The sequence below is a fragment of the Solea senegalensis genome, linkage group LG6 (assembly GCF_019176455.1).
Source record: "Solea senegalensis isolate Sse05_10M linkage group LG6, IFAPA_SoseM_1, whole genome shotgun sequence".
In the NCBI taxonomy this organism is placed as follows: Eukaryota; Metazoa; Chordata; class Actinopteri; order Pleuronectiformes; family Soleidae; genus Solea; species Solea senegalensis.
The window spans coordinates 5,373,693-5,389,803 of record NC_058026.1 but is presented as its reverse complement, the minus strand read 5'-3'; the positions used below and the strand labels follow the sequence as shown (position 1 = coordinate 5,389,803).

General features: G+C 39.8%; 1 protein-coding gene and 1 long non-coding RNA gene across 3 annotated transcripts in view; one reads left to right on the top strand and one right to left on the bottom strand.

Moving 5' to 3' along the window:
- Positions 1-16,111, top strand: part of LOC122771054 (complement C3-like) — a 40,658-nt gene that overhangs the window by 6,497 nt on the left and 18,050 nt on the right. Inside the window, exons 1-21 of one of the 2 annotated variants that reach the window (XM_044028354.1) lie at positions 209-525; positions 1,648-1,914; positions 3,217-3,403; positions 4,356-4,518; positions 6,099-6,184; positions 7,460-7,548; positions 8,222-8,304; positions 8,437-8,524; positions 9,561-9,663; positions 9,891-10,011; positions 10,138-10,253; positions 10,377-10,523; positions 11,152-11,251; positions 11,365-11,459; positions 11,543-11,734; positions 11,874-12,029; positions 12,296-12,425; positions 12,847-12,915; positions 14,633-14,747; positions 14,831-14,910; positions 15,408-15,547. In XM_044028354.1, coding sequence (XP_043884289.1) covers positions 1,847-1,914; positions 3,217-3,403; positions 4,356-4,518; positions 6,099-6,184; positions 7,460-7,548; positions 8,222-8,304; positions 8,437-8,524; positions 9,561-9,663; positions 9,891-10,011; positions 10,138-10,253; positions 10,377-10,523; positions 11,152-11,251; positions 11,365-11,459; positions 11,543-11,734; positions 11,874-12,029; positions 12,296-12,425; positions 12,847-12,915; positions 14,633-14,747; positions 14,831-14,910; positions 15,408-15,547 — 2,328 coding nt within the window. In that variant the 5' untranslated portion in view covers positions 209-525; positions 1,648-1,846. Of the gene's footprint in view, positions 1-208; positions 526-1,647; positions 1,915-3,216; positions 3,404-4,355; positions 4,519-6,098; positions 6,185-7,459; positions 7,549-8,221; positions 8,305-8,436; positions 8,525-9,560; positions 9,664-9,890; positions 10,012-10,137; positions 10,254-10,376; positions 10,524-11,151; positions 11,252-11,364; positions 11,460-11,542; positions 11,735-11,873; positions 12,030-12,295; positions 12,426-12,846; positions 12,916-14,632; positions 14,748-14,830; positions 14,911-15,407; positions 15,548-16,111 lie in introns of those variants that run through there. The other variant, XM_044028353.1, reaches the window with a different exon arrangement.
- Positions 13,406-14,231, bottom strand: LOC122771059. Its single transcript, XR_006360579.1, has 2 exons — positions 13,955-14,231; positions 13,406-13,853 (listed from the first exon to the last, which is right to left on the bottom strand). It is a non-coding gene; the product is annotated as an uncharacterized LOC122771059 (long non-coding RNA).

Genomic DNA, 16,111 nt, shown 5'->3' with positions numbered 1-16,111 from the left:
GCTGCCATTCTGCCCTCTGATGTCCACCATATCGGCTCCTTATGTAGCAGGTGGTGGAGTACAGCCAATCGAGAGCCAGGGCCCAGAAGCACTCCACCAATCCTGGCACGGCAATGGCACACACCTATTTGCCTCGGAGATTGAAGACTAAAAAAAACGCAGGGCACACACAAAAAGCACTCACAGCAGTGTGAAATAAAAATAATGACTACAGTCATAACAATGTTTTTTTCACTTTGGCTATTGTACTGGAAAGATAGAAAGCAGAGGTCAAAGGGGAAGTGATCAGAACCATGGACAGCACTTGGTCAGAGTGCTGAGAGGTAAAAACTATAGCTGTGCCTCAATAGTCAAGGCTGCAAATGTCCATGGATGATGTGTAACAGTTAGGGGATGAAGTAGGCCACAAGGAGTTGACCATCTCTCTGTTTTCTTATTACAAGGATGTCCACCAGAATCATTGTCTAAGCAGGGCTAAGGTGTGTTTCAAACCTGGATGACAAGCCACAAGACAATCTGGCAGAGGTAAGGTTATAGTAAGTTCTTATATATACACAGGCTTAACGAGAAGGGAGGGTGGAAAATTGGCCGACCAGTTTTTTCCACCAGAGCAGGAAGTAAAGGGAGGAGGGAACTAATAAATCAGTCACACCTGATAGCGGAGGAGAGAGAGGAAACAAACTGAAGTTTAGCTTAAAGAAGCTGGAAGGTGGAATGAATGCAGGAGTGCAGAGTGCAGAAGAAATATTGTGAAGTTCAACACTAAGAAATTTAAAGTGAAATACAGTTTGGTGTGTGGAATAAAAACAAGAGGAATAAGATGATCCCAGGAGCAGGAGACCCTGATGATCTTTTGAAACCTGCAGATGCAGAGGCTGAATTCTCAGTTGGAGAATTATAATAATCCTAATCCATTCATATCCCACTGAATTGAAATCATATCAACCCCCCCCCATCTATCACATCTCTCTGAACTGATTTATATGGATTGTCCCCTTGTTCACCCTTGCCCTCCTCCGAACAGAATCAAACTGAACTGAAAGGACATTGTTATTGAAAAACTTGTTGATCTTTTTTGATGCTTTCTCTGATGATTGTGAATTGTGTTTTGAGTTTGTGGGTTGGTCTAATTAAATTATTGTTTTGAAAATAACATACACAAAAGTAACCATGCCTTGGTTGTGTGTTCATGTTATGTTGGCATCCTTTCTAACATAGAAATAAGCTAATGGGGTAATATATGAAATTATAAAAATTGATAACTTTTCATTGTTCTCCTGTCTGGTGCCCAACATTACTTGTGTTTTTGAGAGGCTTCTACACTACAGGCAACTAATGAGGCATGGAACAACAGGTCAGGGAATGAGCTTAATGAATAGGAGGGCAGGATCTGAAACAACAGGTTTTCCCGATCCTTTCTATGCCTCATCATGTATTAACTGTGTTTGATGAGGTCTATGTGCTGATTTAGCAAGGTCTGAAGAACTAAACTGACTTTAAAATTGGACAATTGCTTCATAAATTCACAATTGCTGCAGAAATAGAAAAGCAGAACAGCATTGCATTGTTGATTCAGCTGTGAGTGTGGGATTCTGTTAATCACTGGACAGTTATTGATTTTCTCATGTTTATTTTTTCCTTTGGAAGGAGATAACCTTCAACAGACTGGAACCATTTCTCAACTGCTGCTGGAAATTATGTCTTTGTGTTTACATACACGTGTACAGAGTGTTAGGGAAGAAGATGATGAGTCAGTGGGGAACTGAAGGTGGAAGGTGAGAGGATAAAAGGAGCAAACTGTGGAGCAACCATCTACATTGACAACCGCACAGGATCAGGAAGGATAATGGGAAAAGTGTTGTGGCTGCTGGCCTCTCTGGCCTCTGTGATTTATCTGGTTGATGGTTCTCCACTGTGAGTAGATCTACTGTACCTTTATCCTGCCTGAGCTTTAATTGACTCATAACTAAACTTTAAAGAGTTCAAATGTGCAATCTGTCTGATTAAAGTGTAATGGGAGCAACAGCAAAATGAGGGCTTCTGATTAAAAAGAAATATGTGGATACAAATTAAAGTTAAATTCAGCTCTATTTTACATAAAAAGAGCTGGTGTGTAGTATGCATTTTGTGTCACATAAGACAATGTAATGTGGTCTTTGAAATGATGCCAGTGTGTTTGTGAAAATATTGTCCTGCGTTTGCACAGTAATGTTACAACAGCCGAAGATCTGTGATGAACTGGTGTACTGATGGTGTGTTGAATCAAGATAATCCATAGGTGACATAAATCCATAGAAAGATAGATGACTTACGTCACAGCAAATAGTATTTTTTCTTGTAAATTGAATGTATTTAAACTCAAACACAGACTAAGATTTCATTCTATTTATTTAACCAGGTAAACTACACATAGAGATTAAAATTAATTAGTTTTGTCATTTTCAAGAGTATTCTAAGCAGAGGCGGCAGCAAACCTGAACGCACTTTTCCCCAGTTCAGTCCGAACAAGTGGAACAGTCAAATGAAAGATGCCACTGGAGCATAAGGCGCAGTGGCTTGTTCTTTGCAGAAAGATACATAAATAGAAGGGAACTGAACCATAACTAAGATTCAGCCAGTGTGTTTATCTGTGTACACTCAGTGAAGGCCATCCAGATTTAAGATATAGTTCACAGTGGTGTGTGAGGTGACTACAACAAGTTATAAAACAAGGCACAGTGATAAACAGAATCCAAAGACTGGAGATTTGGCTGAAGCACTCAAATACAGGACATCGCCACAATCAAAGGTAAGAAGGTTGCTGATACAAGAAGCTTCTGAGGGAGAAGCCAGATTTATTTTGATCGTAGAAGTCAAGCTTCACTCTGAGAAACTAAAAAACTAAGAAGTCGAAAGCCTGTGAAATCGAGTGAGAACAGCAATATATCATGGTGTCACCAGCATAAAAATGATGGAAGACATTTGACAAATTATCACATAGTTTGTTGATGTAAATGGAGAATAAAATGGGTCCTAAGACCGAACCATGTGTCACACCTTTGAGGCCTTAAGAAAAGGGGAAAACGAACCAGCCACTGGAAGACACTGCATTCCATTGGACAGATAATCAGCAAGTGATTGTTTGATAAAGACAAACAATAAAGATGTAACGCTAACATCCCTAACATTACACGGTGCAGTCTGACAAGAGTATTTGTCTTTTCCTGGTCTCTGTAGGAAGGTGATGTCTGCCCCAAATGTGTTACGTGTAGGAACAACAGAGAACATCTTTGTGGAGTGTCAAGACTGTACAGGGGGAGACATACAGGTTCACATCAACGTAATGGACCATCCAACCAAGCTGGTGACCACATCTGTGACCCTTACCAGTGCAAATAACTTCCAGGCACTTGGACAAATAAAGGTAAATGAAACACTATTAATTAATATCTGAGCATGAGTGCAGATGAGAGATCTAGGGTGTATTGTTTGCATTCATTTTCTCATTACAATTACACAGCCCAGCCAAAACAAATGTCACATAGTCAAATACTCCACTTAGTTCCCACTGTACAAGCCTATGAGACCATGTTATGATGGGGTTGCTTCACTTGTGCAGGTCAAGTTTTAGCAACTGTAAATTTACTGAACAACCAGATGTTCTAGCATATTCCAAGTTCAAATTGTGCAAAGGAGCATGAGACATCATTTTCTCACATTGGTCACCACAGTGTCCACATGCTGGAGAAGACTTGACACAACAATCCAACTCTCCCATCATAAATACCAAAAAAAAAAAGAATTCAGCTGTGGATTGAAGTAAATGTTGTGCCATTGCATTGACTTATTGAAACAGTGCCTCATCTGACAATAATCATCTGTCACTGCATTTTTCATGTATTCTTTTATTGTGACAGGTGTATATGATATGGTAAAACCAGGTCTTTAAGGTATGATGAGGCCTGATCATTAAGTGCTTTGTATGTGAGGAAGACAATTTTAAATTGTATTCAATTTAAAATCGGTAGAGAAGCTAACACTGGAGTGATATGGTCTCTCTTTCTAGCTCCTGTCAGAACTTGTGCTGCAGCATTTTAAATTAACAGGAGGATTGCAGTAATCTAATCTAGATGTAACAAAAGCATGAATAATAAAACAATATTAAATTTTAACCTAATATTTACTTATTTTATTTTGAATAAGATGTTTTTATCTTGAGTGCTTACGCTGTTTGTATGTTGTATTTGTCACTTGTTTACCTCTGACCTCTTTGCTGCTCTAAAAAGTGAATTTCCCCAGCGTGGGATCACTAAAGTCTAATCATATACACCTGTCCCGCTCCTCATTACTGATTACTCTGTAAATGCTGCCTTCAGATCCCCGCTGCAGTGTTTAGCAAGGACGCCACCCTGAAGCAGTATGTCAACCTGCAAGCTCAGTTCCCTGACCACCTGCTGGAGAAAGTCGTCCTTGTGTCCTTACAGTCCGGCTACATCTTCATCCAGACTGACAAGAGCCTCTACACCCCTGACAGTAAAGGTGTGTTCAGCACAACATTGGTGCTAAACAACACACACACATCTCTGTGACATAGTGTTGTGTTGTTTGTGAATGCTTTTTTAGAAAGAATGAATCGTTTGGGTGAACGAACTGAACTGAATCACTTACTGAAACAGTTTGTTTCAGCTGAGCTATGCTCTGTTGTGACTCGAGTGAGACAGCGGCCCGTGGTAGTGGGCGGGGCAAAAGTGATTCGTTCACTGCCGACACATATGACGCTTTTCCAGCACGCAAAAGCACCATATGTTCCATATGTTTTTTGCTTTTCCATTAGCGACAGTACCTGGTATTTTTTTAGTACCTGCTCTGACAAGGTTCCAAGCGAGCTGAACCAATACTATGTGTGAGAGCCACTCAAAGTAATTTTGTAGCGTTAAGTTTAGTATATGTCTATGTATATGTATGTAGTATGTGTAATACATGGTTAATATATTCAAGTTTATTTGTGAGTGTGAAACTGATTTGTGTTGGATAAAAGCATGTTATATTTGAGCTTTACGACAGTTAGGGGAGGTTTTAAGGCAGTTTGGTCACGTGGGCAGTAATGTGAGGATATGGAGGATTTTGCACGTGTGGATGTATAGAAGTTTTTGACCGTGCGTTTGTGCATATAAAACTGAATAAGGAAGCAAGCAAGGGTCGTAACTTGGACTGCAATATTCTGGTACTGGACCAGACCTTTGTTTTCTTGGTTTTTGTCTTCAAATAAATCGACGTAAACGTTTACCTGCCTCCTGTGGAATACTTGTGAGTAACATTGGGTTTCTCAAAAATAAATAATCGGACACGAGTCAGAAACAAAACCGCAGCAAAATAAGTGGCCGTAGGAACTTGGACTGTGGTATAAACGGCCACTACACTGTGTGTACACCGACAGACTGCCGGCCATTGATTGAGTGTCATCACTGAAAGAGTCATAAGCGCGGCATCCAACACAAGAATCAAACCGAACAATGCCGAACTGTAGATGAGTTAAAAAGACTCATGAACCTCACCGCACATCACTGCTGCGTTCAGATCTCACCACCTTTCATAGTTTCTGTTGCATGTTGAAACCTACAATATGACAAAAACAGCAGACTGAGACGTTTCAGTTCCTCTCACTGTTAGGAAACAGTGTGTGTACTGATACATTAGGTGATTTGTTCACTGACCATACTGGGTATTAATCAGTGTATCAGTGCACTGAATGTGTGATTCAGCAAATCCAAAAACAGTGTCGAACTGGAGATCAGTTCAAAAGCCTAAAGATTCCAGAAAATAAAATGTAAAATGTGTGAAAACTCGAACTCTTAACATTTAGCAAGTAAACTTCAGCTGTGTTGCAGAGTCAGACGGAGTCTGCACTTGAGTTATGCAGGAAGAACTGAACGATTCGGTGAGCGAATCTTTTGAACAAAACTTTTTAGTTAATTGATTCTAAAGACTCAGTATGCCGAAAAGAACAGTTTTTCCCATCACCACTGTGACTAGTCCACATATGATAGTACATCAGAACACACTGTGCATCACACTCTGCATTTTTAAATGTCTAATCAACCTCTTTCTCTTCCTGTCAGTTCTTTACAGGCTGTTTGCAGTGACACCTCGTATGGAGCCCGTGCAGAGGAATGAGATGAATGACTTAATTGACGTTGAGATTATGGTAATTGACATTGAGATTATGGTATATACTGTACATCTATGCTGACGACACTGTTATTTATACATCTAGTTCCTTCCTGACTACTGCATTGTCTTCATTGTAGGCCAGTTTCAATTACGTCCAACACACTTTTTCTAGTTTCCTTTTAGTTTTAAATACAAACAAGGCAATCGGAGATGGCAGACTTCACCCCATACACATAACAAGTCGGTCTATATGTGTAACAGACTCTGTGGCGTAACGGTAGAGCGTCAAATTCAAATTCTAACAAGCCTCTGTCGGCCTCTGTTGCTCATATTGCAAGCAAGTGAGGAAGCGCACACACAGAGACACCACCACCAAAAACTCTACCTCACTACCACTCCGTGGGGTGAAGTAACAAAACTAAATGCATGGTTTTCGGCATTATTCTTGGATTTGCTGAGACTGATTCTGACAGCTGAAACCGCTGAAGCAGGGCGCATGTTTGCTGAATGGATTGTGATTCAGTATCTCCAGCTTTCGGCAGTGCTGTCATTAAATACACCAAACTCCTCTGTAAAAATTGAGATTTTAGAAATGTTCTTGCTAAACACTGAAGATTAATGGACATTTTCGGGGAAATGTATTTTTAACTGATCTAAAGTTCTGTATTATTGGATATGCTGAGGCTGATTGGGACAGTTTAAGCTGCTGAATCACTCTCGCACATTCAGCATAACTTTATACACCAGTGCACATACCATTTCCTCACAGTGAGAGGACCCAAGAGGACTCAGTCTGCTTTTGTTATATTGTAGGTTTCAACATGCAGAAGTGCAAACTATGAAAGGCAGCGAGATCCTTTGAAAAACAATTCAATCTTGCACTACACTAAATATTCACTGAAACGTTTGTCTTTATTTATGTATTTGTATCGCTACGCTCCTTTTTCACATTATGTATTCACTTGAAATACAATACCTTTGTTTGTTTCCAAATTGCCCGAGTGTCGTTTAAAAGTGCCCGTCCTCGTCCTCCTGTCATCAAATTGGCAGCAGTACGTTTCACTTTTTTTTAAAAACGGACAAAAATGTACATTTGTCATTTGAAAATCAGATGATAACATAATCAACAACAGCCTAAACATCTCGCTCTCTCTTTCTCAAACGCACACACGCACACACCTCTCTGTCTCAGTGAGTGTGTCAAGCTTCTTGGGCAAAATAGCCAAGTGTCTTGGTTGTGGCACAGTTATACTGTACGAATTTGTAAAAAGGTAATGGTTTCACTTTGTTTTTGTTTGTTTGTTTTTAGACTCCTGAAGGCATCACTTTAGCTGTTGAATTGGCCTCTCCACTATCGGGAATCCACTATAATGATTTCAAACTAGGTGAAAATGTCAGGTTAGTTCTATTTTGTTTTTACAATTCAAAAACATGATCAGAAGGTCTATACCACTCTCATAACATCTCATAAAAATGTTATAGCATCCAGGGGATAATCAGCATAGTGTACAATATTCCTGTCTGAGCTAACATCCATTAGTTTCTCTTTCACAAGCCATCCCTGAGATTCTTGTTCACCTCTGTTGTCTCTGTAAACGTCACGCTCTGACACATATTAATCACCACAGGAATATTGCTTCCCAGTTTTTGTATGACGATTTAGCTCTGCTGCTTCATCACAGCTTTCCCTGCTTGAGAGCTCTGCTGTATAAAGTCTCCCAAGGCTCATAGTCATAGTTAAGTCCTGATAATGGTCCTAGGGATGGTCAATATTGGTCAGTCATAATGAGATATAACATTGGCCAGTAATTGTCATTAGTAGTCACAGTTGTCTCACTTTGACGGTCATACCACATAAATTTGAATATTAGGTATGGTCATCTGTGGAGAGAACATCAGCCTTCTGGCTTCTCCCTCTCTGGGGGTCACCATCGCGAACCATCTATCTGCATATTTGTCCGTAGAGTTGTTGCTATTTTTTTTTTGCTTTTTTTTTTACAAAGTGACAAAAACTGTGTGGACCCTGCAACTGTAAAAACAAGTGTGTGTGTGTGTGTGTGTGCGCGGGCAGTCCTGGAGTCTGGAAAGTGGTGGCCAAATTCTGCGACAACCGACAGCAGAGCTACACTGCAGAGTTTGAGGTCAAAGACTATGGTGCGTCCCTTTTACCTGCAGTTTACCTTTTACCTGTTCTGTTAGAGTAAGAAAAAAGAACAAGAACTCATAATGTAAGTATTTACTTTCTGATTGTACTTTTCTGATGCACATACACATATACATTTCCAGTGCTGCCAGGTTTTGAGGTGAAGCTGATACCTTTGAGCTCCTTCTTCTATGAGGACAGTCCAGATCTCCCTGTCATCATCAAAGCTTCGTACGTATGTGTTATGTCTCTGGCCTATAGAAACCAGGGGTAGCGTGTGTGTGTGTGTGTGTGTCTTCCAACTCCTATTTCCAAAGAAAGCCAAATAAGTCTGCAGGACAACAAAAACTCTTTATAAACCTAATCTTACCTCCAAAAAGAAAACTAATAAGAAAGGACAGAAAAGCTTACCTAAGCTCCAAAGAGGAGAAAAGAAAGGTGAAACAAAATGGCTTCTCTCTCCAACTATTACTACCTTTTAAATTTAACATAAAAATGAACAATTGTGTCCAAGCACTACAGCAAGTATTATTTACCTTGACTAAACAAAAAACTCTGTCAAAAGCAAAAAAAACTACTTAGATTTCAAAGTGAACTTAAACACCATACACAAGAAACAACCCACTTATCTTTATGTTATCTTACAGTATTTTTTAAAATGTGTGTTTTTTTGGATTTACTGTACCTGCCTGAATTAAAAAAAAAAATAAATAAAAACACCGTAATTAGATACATTTGCGTACATTTTAAACAAGCTACTTTAACTTGAGTACATTTTTAGACCAGTACTTTTACTTGAGTAGAGTATTTCAGTGCTCTTTTCACCTAATACTACTTTTAACATCTTTTCAACAACACACACACAATTTGCTTGGAAAGGCGGTGAGGAGGAAGCCCAGAGTGTGGATTAAGGAGGGTTTATATAGTCCAGGCCCCAATCTCTTCATGGTGAGCCAATCTCCTTGAAATGATCCACTCAGTGTGCCACCTGGTTGCTGACATCCACCTGAGAGACTGACAATCACACAGACACACCCACACCACACTCACACAGTCACTCTCTGAAAGGAGAGAAACTGCAAATGATGGTGCCAAACAAACCAAAAACATGTGACCCAGGTTCATAACAGTATGCTGTTTTTTATTTTGTGGCTTTCAGAACTGGAATCATTAAGGGCTAAGTGGAGGAGAAAATAAATGATGTCATTAAGAGGTTGTGTTGCTGTTTTTGTCTGGCTTCCATTGAAACTGTTTCTTGTGGCTTCAGGTATCTGTTTGGTGAAGAGGTAACTGGCACAGCATACGTGGTATTTGGGGTTGTGCTCGAAGGTCAGAAGAGGAGCTTTCCAAACGCTCTTCAGAGAGTAGCGGTGAGGACATACTTAGCCAGTTATGCCAGTTATCATTGTTTTTTGAATTAAGGCTTTATATGTACCACACAATCAGAGAGACTATTTTCCAGTTTTACAGTTGCCTGTTGTCACCACCAGTTAAATGGTTTATGTATTTATGATGATCAGAATAAATCAAGTGATGTAAGTGTTAAATATTTTGTAGCTTATCTCTAAATGTCTGCTTTTTCTCTATGTCATATTAGATTGAAAATGGTGCTGGAGTGGCCAAACTGAAGAGGGAACACATCACACAGACCTTCCAAAATATCGACCAGCTTGTGGGGAGTTCCATATTTGTGGCAGTCAGTGTGCTGACAGAGAGTGGTAAGAAAAACAGTCTGTGTCACATGATCATGTTTCATGATTTTAATTTCATTGATGATCAATAACAAAATGTCAAACACCTTCTGTTAAAGTGTTAGTGTGTGTGTTTCTACATCAATTCAACAGGTAGTGAAATGGTGGAGGCAGAGGTGAGAGGCATCCAGATCGTTAGATCCCCCTACACCATTCACTTCAAGAGAACACCCAAATATTTCAAACCAGGAATGTCCTTCGATGTTTCGGTAATGCATTTACTCATAATTTACAATTATAATATATAATAATATAATTCCTAATTACTGAATAATTTAACAAGACAGTTCAATATATTCTTATTGTTCAGCTGTTTGTTTCTTTCATGGCAGATTGAAGTTGTGAATCCAGATGAAACTCCAGCTCAAGGTGTTGCTGTGGTGGTGAATCCAGGTGAAGTGAAGGTTTTGACTGCAGCTAATGGCCTTGCAAAGCTTATCGTCAATACAGAGGCAAGAGCATCAGATTTGAGAATCACTGTAAGTCTCTGAAACATTTTCCTTTCCTTTCCCTTCATACTTTGTTTTTAATAACTGACATTTTATCTACTTGCAATATTTAAAATAAAGTGGCACTATCACCAAATTATGTAACTTCATTTACTTGACACTGTTTGATCTGATTAACGTAATACTACCGAGATGAACTACTATTTAGAGATTAGATTACACTGCCTCACAGACCTGGTAGCTTGCATTAGCTGAAGTGGTGGCTCTTATGATTCAAAGCTCAAACTCAGGACTACAGACGTCCAGGGTTATTTGTCACAACCTACTTTTATTAGCAGAAGTTCAATGTGAATTCTAATTTCACTGCTATATATATATATATATATATTATATGAACACAATTGTTGTAGAAATCTGTGACCACCTCTGTCACTCTTTATGCCTGTCATCTCCTTCAGTGTTTACCAACTGTAACCTGTTTGTCCCGCCCCCCTCACTGTTATTGGCTAGAGGATATAAACACAATGGCTATATTGTCATTTTTCAGTTATTGTCAGTAGTTCACTATATACGACTGGATAGAACAGTACAGATCTGGGACCTTTTATATTTCTTTACATTGCTGTGTTTGTAAACCTGTGTGTGTCTCTGATTTTAGGCAAAAACCAGTGATCCTCGTATTTTAGCAGAAAGACAAGCATCAGCCACCATGGTAGCTCTTCCATATAAAAGCATAAGCAACAGCTACATCCACATAGGTAAATAAAATCATGAAATACTGTAACTTCAAATGGTAAAACACATTAATAATGGCAGAGTACCATGAAATCTTTTCATTGTGCAGAACTCATCACAAAATTGTTTTTCACAGGTGTGTATACAGCAGAGCTGCAGTTAGGAGACTATCTGAAGATCAACCTCTACTTGAACAGGCCGTCAAATCAAGACACTGATATCACATACCTGGTGAGCCACGTGCTATGACCTGCTGATCGTTCTATATAAACTTGTGTTTGGGTCCATTCTGATGTTTTAATCTGTGTCCCCAGATCCTGAGCAGAGGTCAGTTGATCCAACATGGCCGTTACAGGACAAGAGGACAAGTAATAATTTCCCTGACCATTCCCATCACCAAAGACATGCTGCCATCATTCCGCATCATAGCCTACTACCATCCAAATGACAATGAAGTGGTATCAGACTCTGTCTGGGTGGATGTCAAGGACTCCTGCATGGGCTCGGTGAGACACACAATATTGATATAGTGGAGTTAGAATAAGTGAACAACAAGATACAATATTTCTATGAAATGTAGAATAAGTGTGTGTGTGTGTGTGCTGCTTTAACAAACACAAAATGTTCACTTTACTTTACAATCAGCTGAAGTTAGAACCATCAAGACCTGCTGCATCCTATAAGCCTCGAAGAAGGTTTGGTCTGAAGGTTACTGGAGATCCAGGAGCCACAGTTGGACTGGTGGCAGTTAACAAAGGAGTCTCTGTTCTGAATAACAAGCACCGCCTCACCCAGAAAAAGGTTATTATTACTATTTTAATTAATTTTCATCTTTGAATTATGGAAGGTGTGCAACATAAAAAGTGGTGTAATGGAATTCACATTTTCTAGTATGTGTATGGTTCAGATCAATACATTCTAAAACAAACTATATGCAAGTGTTAAGGTTTACTTTAATGCCATCCATCATGTTAAGACATGGAGGATGAACATTGTCACTCAGGACCATCATTTTTGTGGTTTGTGTGTTTGTATGTCTGTGTGAAAATGTCTTCCACTCTGTTCAGGTGTGGGACATTGTGGAGAAATATGACACAGGCTGCACCCCAGGTGGAGGAAAGGATGGTATGAATGTGTTCTACGATGCTGGGCTGTTATTTGAGTCCAGCACAGCTTCTGGAACTCCTTACAGACAAGGTGACACTATTTTCACTTTTGGTTTCTCCCTATCCTCTCAGGATCAAGACATTTAACAATAGTGAAATTGTTTTGGAAAATAATTTGGTGTGGAAGTTTTACGGTCCTCGTTCTACTGGCTAATAGACAGTAGATATGATAATCCTTACTCCCCCTGTCATGTCGCACTGTTTCTTAAATTGGACCAGAGAGTACATCCTTCTCACCAGCTTTGTGTTTAGGTGGAGGCAGAAACCTCCACAACAGATATATTGAACTCCTAACAAGATTGTTTGACATCAGAGCAAGTGAAAATAAATTAACCATACAATCCAAGTTGTATAAAGTTTAAACGTTCCAATAAATGTGTTTCTTGCAAAAGACAAGTGTAGTCTAACATTGTTGGGCTCGGTTCAACCTTTTTTCTGTGTTGCATTTTCAGAACTAAAATGTCCAGCCCCCAGAAGGAGGAGAAGACAAACCACTATTATGGACGTCACAAGCAGCTCAAGTAAGAACCACAGCTCTAAATCAGCAGTGATTTAATGTGCACTCACATCATAGGGCTTAACAATGCGAATGTTTTACTTGCATTTGTACTGTAATTCATCAAATGTATTTAGTTGCACATGTGCTGGTAACAAAAATGACCAGTGAAGCTAACTGAACCAGAAATATCCCATGATCCATCTCCAGAGGGAGAGCAGCTCCCTCTCTCTCTCTCACACTCTCTCACACTCTCTCTCACTCTCTCTCACTCTCTCTCACTCTCTCTCACACACACACACACACTCCTCTACACGCACAGTGTGTGCGAAGCACTGTCGCAAAATGTGTGAGCACACGTGTGCAGGGGTGCGCCATGGGGTGCCTGGCCAGGGGTTGCACAGGCAATATATTGACTTGACTACAGTAGACCGCATACACACTGACCTGTGCTCAATCACAGTAGTTTATTGTATGTGTGGCCAAATCATGAATGAGACGACCAGACACTAAAATAATTTTGGGTTGTTTATTCCGTGACTGAACTTATATAATAAAAAGAAAGCCCAGCATTAAGGGTTTAATTTTGAGGGTGACATTCACATATACAAAAATTGAAATAAATGAAATAAAATAAAATTCAGTTTTCCCTCTGGCTTCACTTGGCTTCAATTTTTACCACTAAAAAACAAACAGTAGTGGCTCTCACTTTTTCTAAACAAAAAACACAAAATGCACATTTCTAGCCACACTCAGTTCAGTAATTTTACAATAACACATAATTCACAGTAACAACATGCATTGATTGATAACTCATATAGGTGAATTCAATTAACAACTGTAAACGAAATGCAATTTTATCAACCCGTGTGCTATAACTAAAAAAATTGCTTCACTCACTTCTAACGTAGAGTTTGAGAACCTGGCCCCAAACGATGCAGCTCACTCAGCTTTCTCTCCCCTCTGTGAGGTAGATCAAACAAAATAAACAGTTTCATAAATTAAACAATGCCTGACGACAGAACGATCCCAATCATTTCACATACACATTCCAAGTGACTTACGCTGACCCGCTGCCGTATTGCGTCCGCTCTCGGCACGGAGGGAAATAAAACACTAACCGATCCCTCACCGATCCTCTGCAACACCCAAGCAGGCACACTCTGGTCAGCCGCTTAACTCGACCGTCTCGTCTATAGACTTAATACTACTTCGTCTCACGGAGGCACAAAATCAGCTCACTTATTTTCACAGTGACCATACCCACAACACTGCCGTCATTCCTCTCATTCTGTTACCGCTATTTTTCTAGCGGGAAAATTCCCAACTTCCGTGTTTTGGTCAGTCTCGCGAGTCTCCCTCTCAGGTGGTTCTTAAAGTGACATACACAACAGGTACCAAAAAACACACTCCCGTATGTTCACCGGGCTACATATGTTTTGAACACAATGGGACCTCTGTCCCGGGTGTAACCCGCCCTTCACCCTATGTCAGCTGGGATTGGCTACAGCTCCCCCAAGGCCCTCATGTAGAGGAAAAAGTCGTAGACAATAAATGAATGAATGAACACAAGATTATTAAATTTGGGTTCAGGATAGTCTAATGTAATGGTAGTGCTTCCACTGAATGAAGAACGTGCCTATGCAATACAATGTGGAAATAATCCAAGTATTCAGAATACGTTACTCACTGATGCATGCGATTACAAATGCTGCTGGAAGAACTTTTTAATGTCTCTCTAGGTGAGATTGAAGACGACAGTTACGTGGACAGCAATGAGATAGTGTCTCGCACTGACTTCCCTGAAAGTTGGCTGTGGACAGACATCATTCTGCCCTCTTGCAACAAACCCAGCTGGTGAGGCAACACACACACAGACATACACACAGATATCCGCACTCATGACACCACTAAAATACCAACAATTGTCTTTGTTTCAGTGCATCCGAGAAAAACGTTCCTTTACCAGACTCAATCACAACCTGGCAGTTCACTGGCATTAGTCTGTCAACAACCCATGGTGAGCACTCAGTGAATATCTGTTGTTTCACTTGTATCCATAGACCGTATATCAACATGGACATAGTCTAGAGATTTGTGAATTCGACCACCACCATGACAGTTTTTGCAAATGGACATTCATCAGCTGCTATCAGGCACCTATTGGTAGATACCAGCTGTCAATTACACAGGTGTCCACTCATATGTGACATGACTTTTATATCAATTTTACTCTCTATTTTTGACATGATATTCTATTGCAGAAGACCTGAAAGTAGCCACGAGAACATTAATCCTTGTTTACTGTCATTATAAATCAATAAGTGAGGTGTTGAGGTGTGCTAATTTCCCATAGACTTCCATTGAGTTGTCCCGGTTGGCTTACTGCTACTTCCATCTTACTTCATCGACTTCCCTTTTCAAACTGAAAGACAATGTCCATTTGTATATACAATCTATGATTGTACCTGACTATTGTGAAATCTCTCTCACTTACTTCTCCTCCTCTTCTTGAAGGAATCTGTGTCAGTGAGCCGTTAGAAGTGATTGTCCAGAAGGACTTCTTCATTGACCTTATACTGCCCTACTCTGCTGTCCGTGGAGAGCAGCTAGAAATTAAGGCAATTCTCCACAACTACACCCCCGATCTTATCACTGTAAGTCTGTTGTTTCAGGCCACAATCAATGAGACCATCATATTTTTCTCAGGAGCTTGTAATCAAAAAGGAAAAAAAGTTTATATTTGTCTGGTTCTTCTCTATAGCCTCAAATAACAATTTAAATCAATGCATTCATTATAAAAACTGTATATCTAGTAAATATAAAAGTCAGTTACAGGCAAAGCACTGTCAAATAAGCTCACACGATGTCATCAGTTCCATATGACTTTTTTTCAGTAGCGATAGTCATTTTTAGATCTTGCGATCTTGCGTTTTAGATCTTGCGTGACATTACTGCGTTGCGCACGGAAAGTGATTTGTTTTATATCAGGACACATGGAGGCAACTGCAACATTGCATAAGTAATGTGAGACAGCGCCAAACTGGTGTGAGTACAACTAAAAACACAAAGAAGCGACCATGAAAAGTTTCAGATGTGAATAATCATTCAGCTTTAATGAGAAAAGTGTTTCTTGTCCCCACTTGCCCCTGCACCACCAGTCTATACACACAAACACACTCGGGTCTGATAGTATTTCTTGACAGAGCATAAAAAACCAA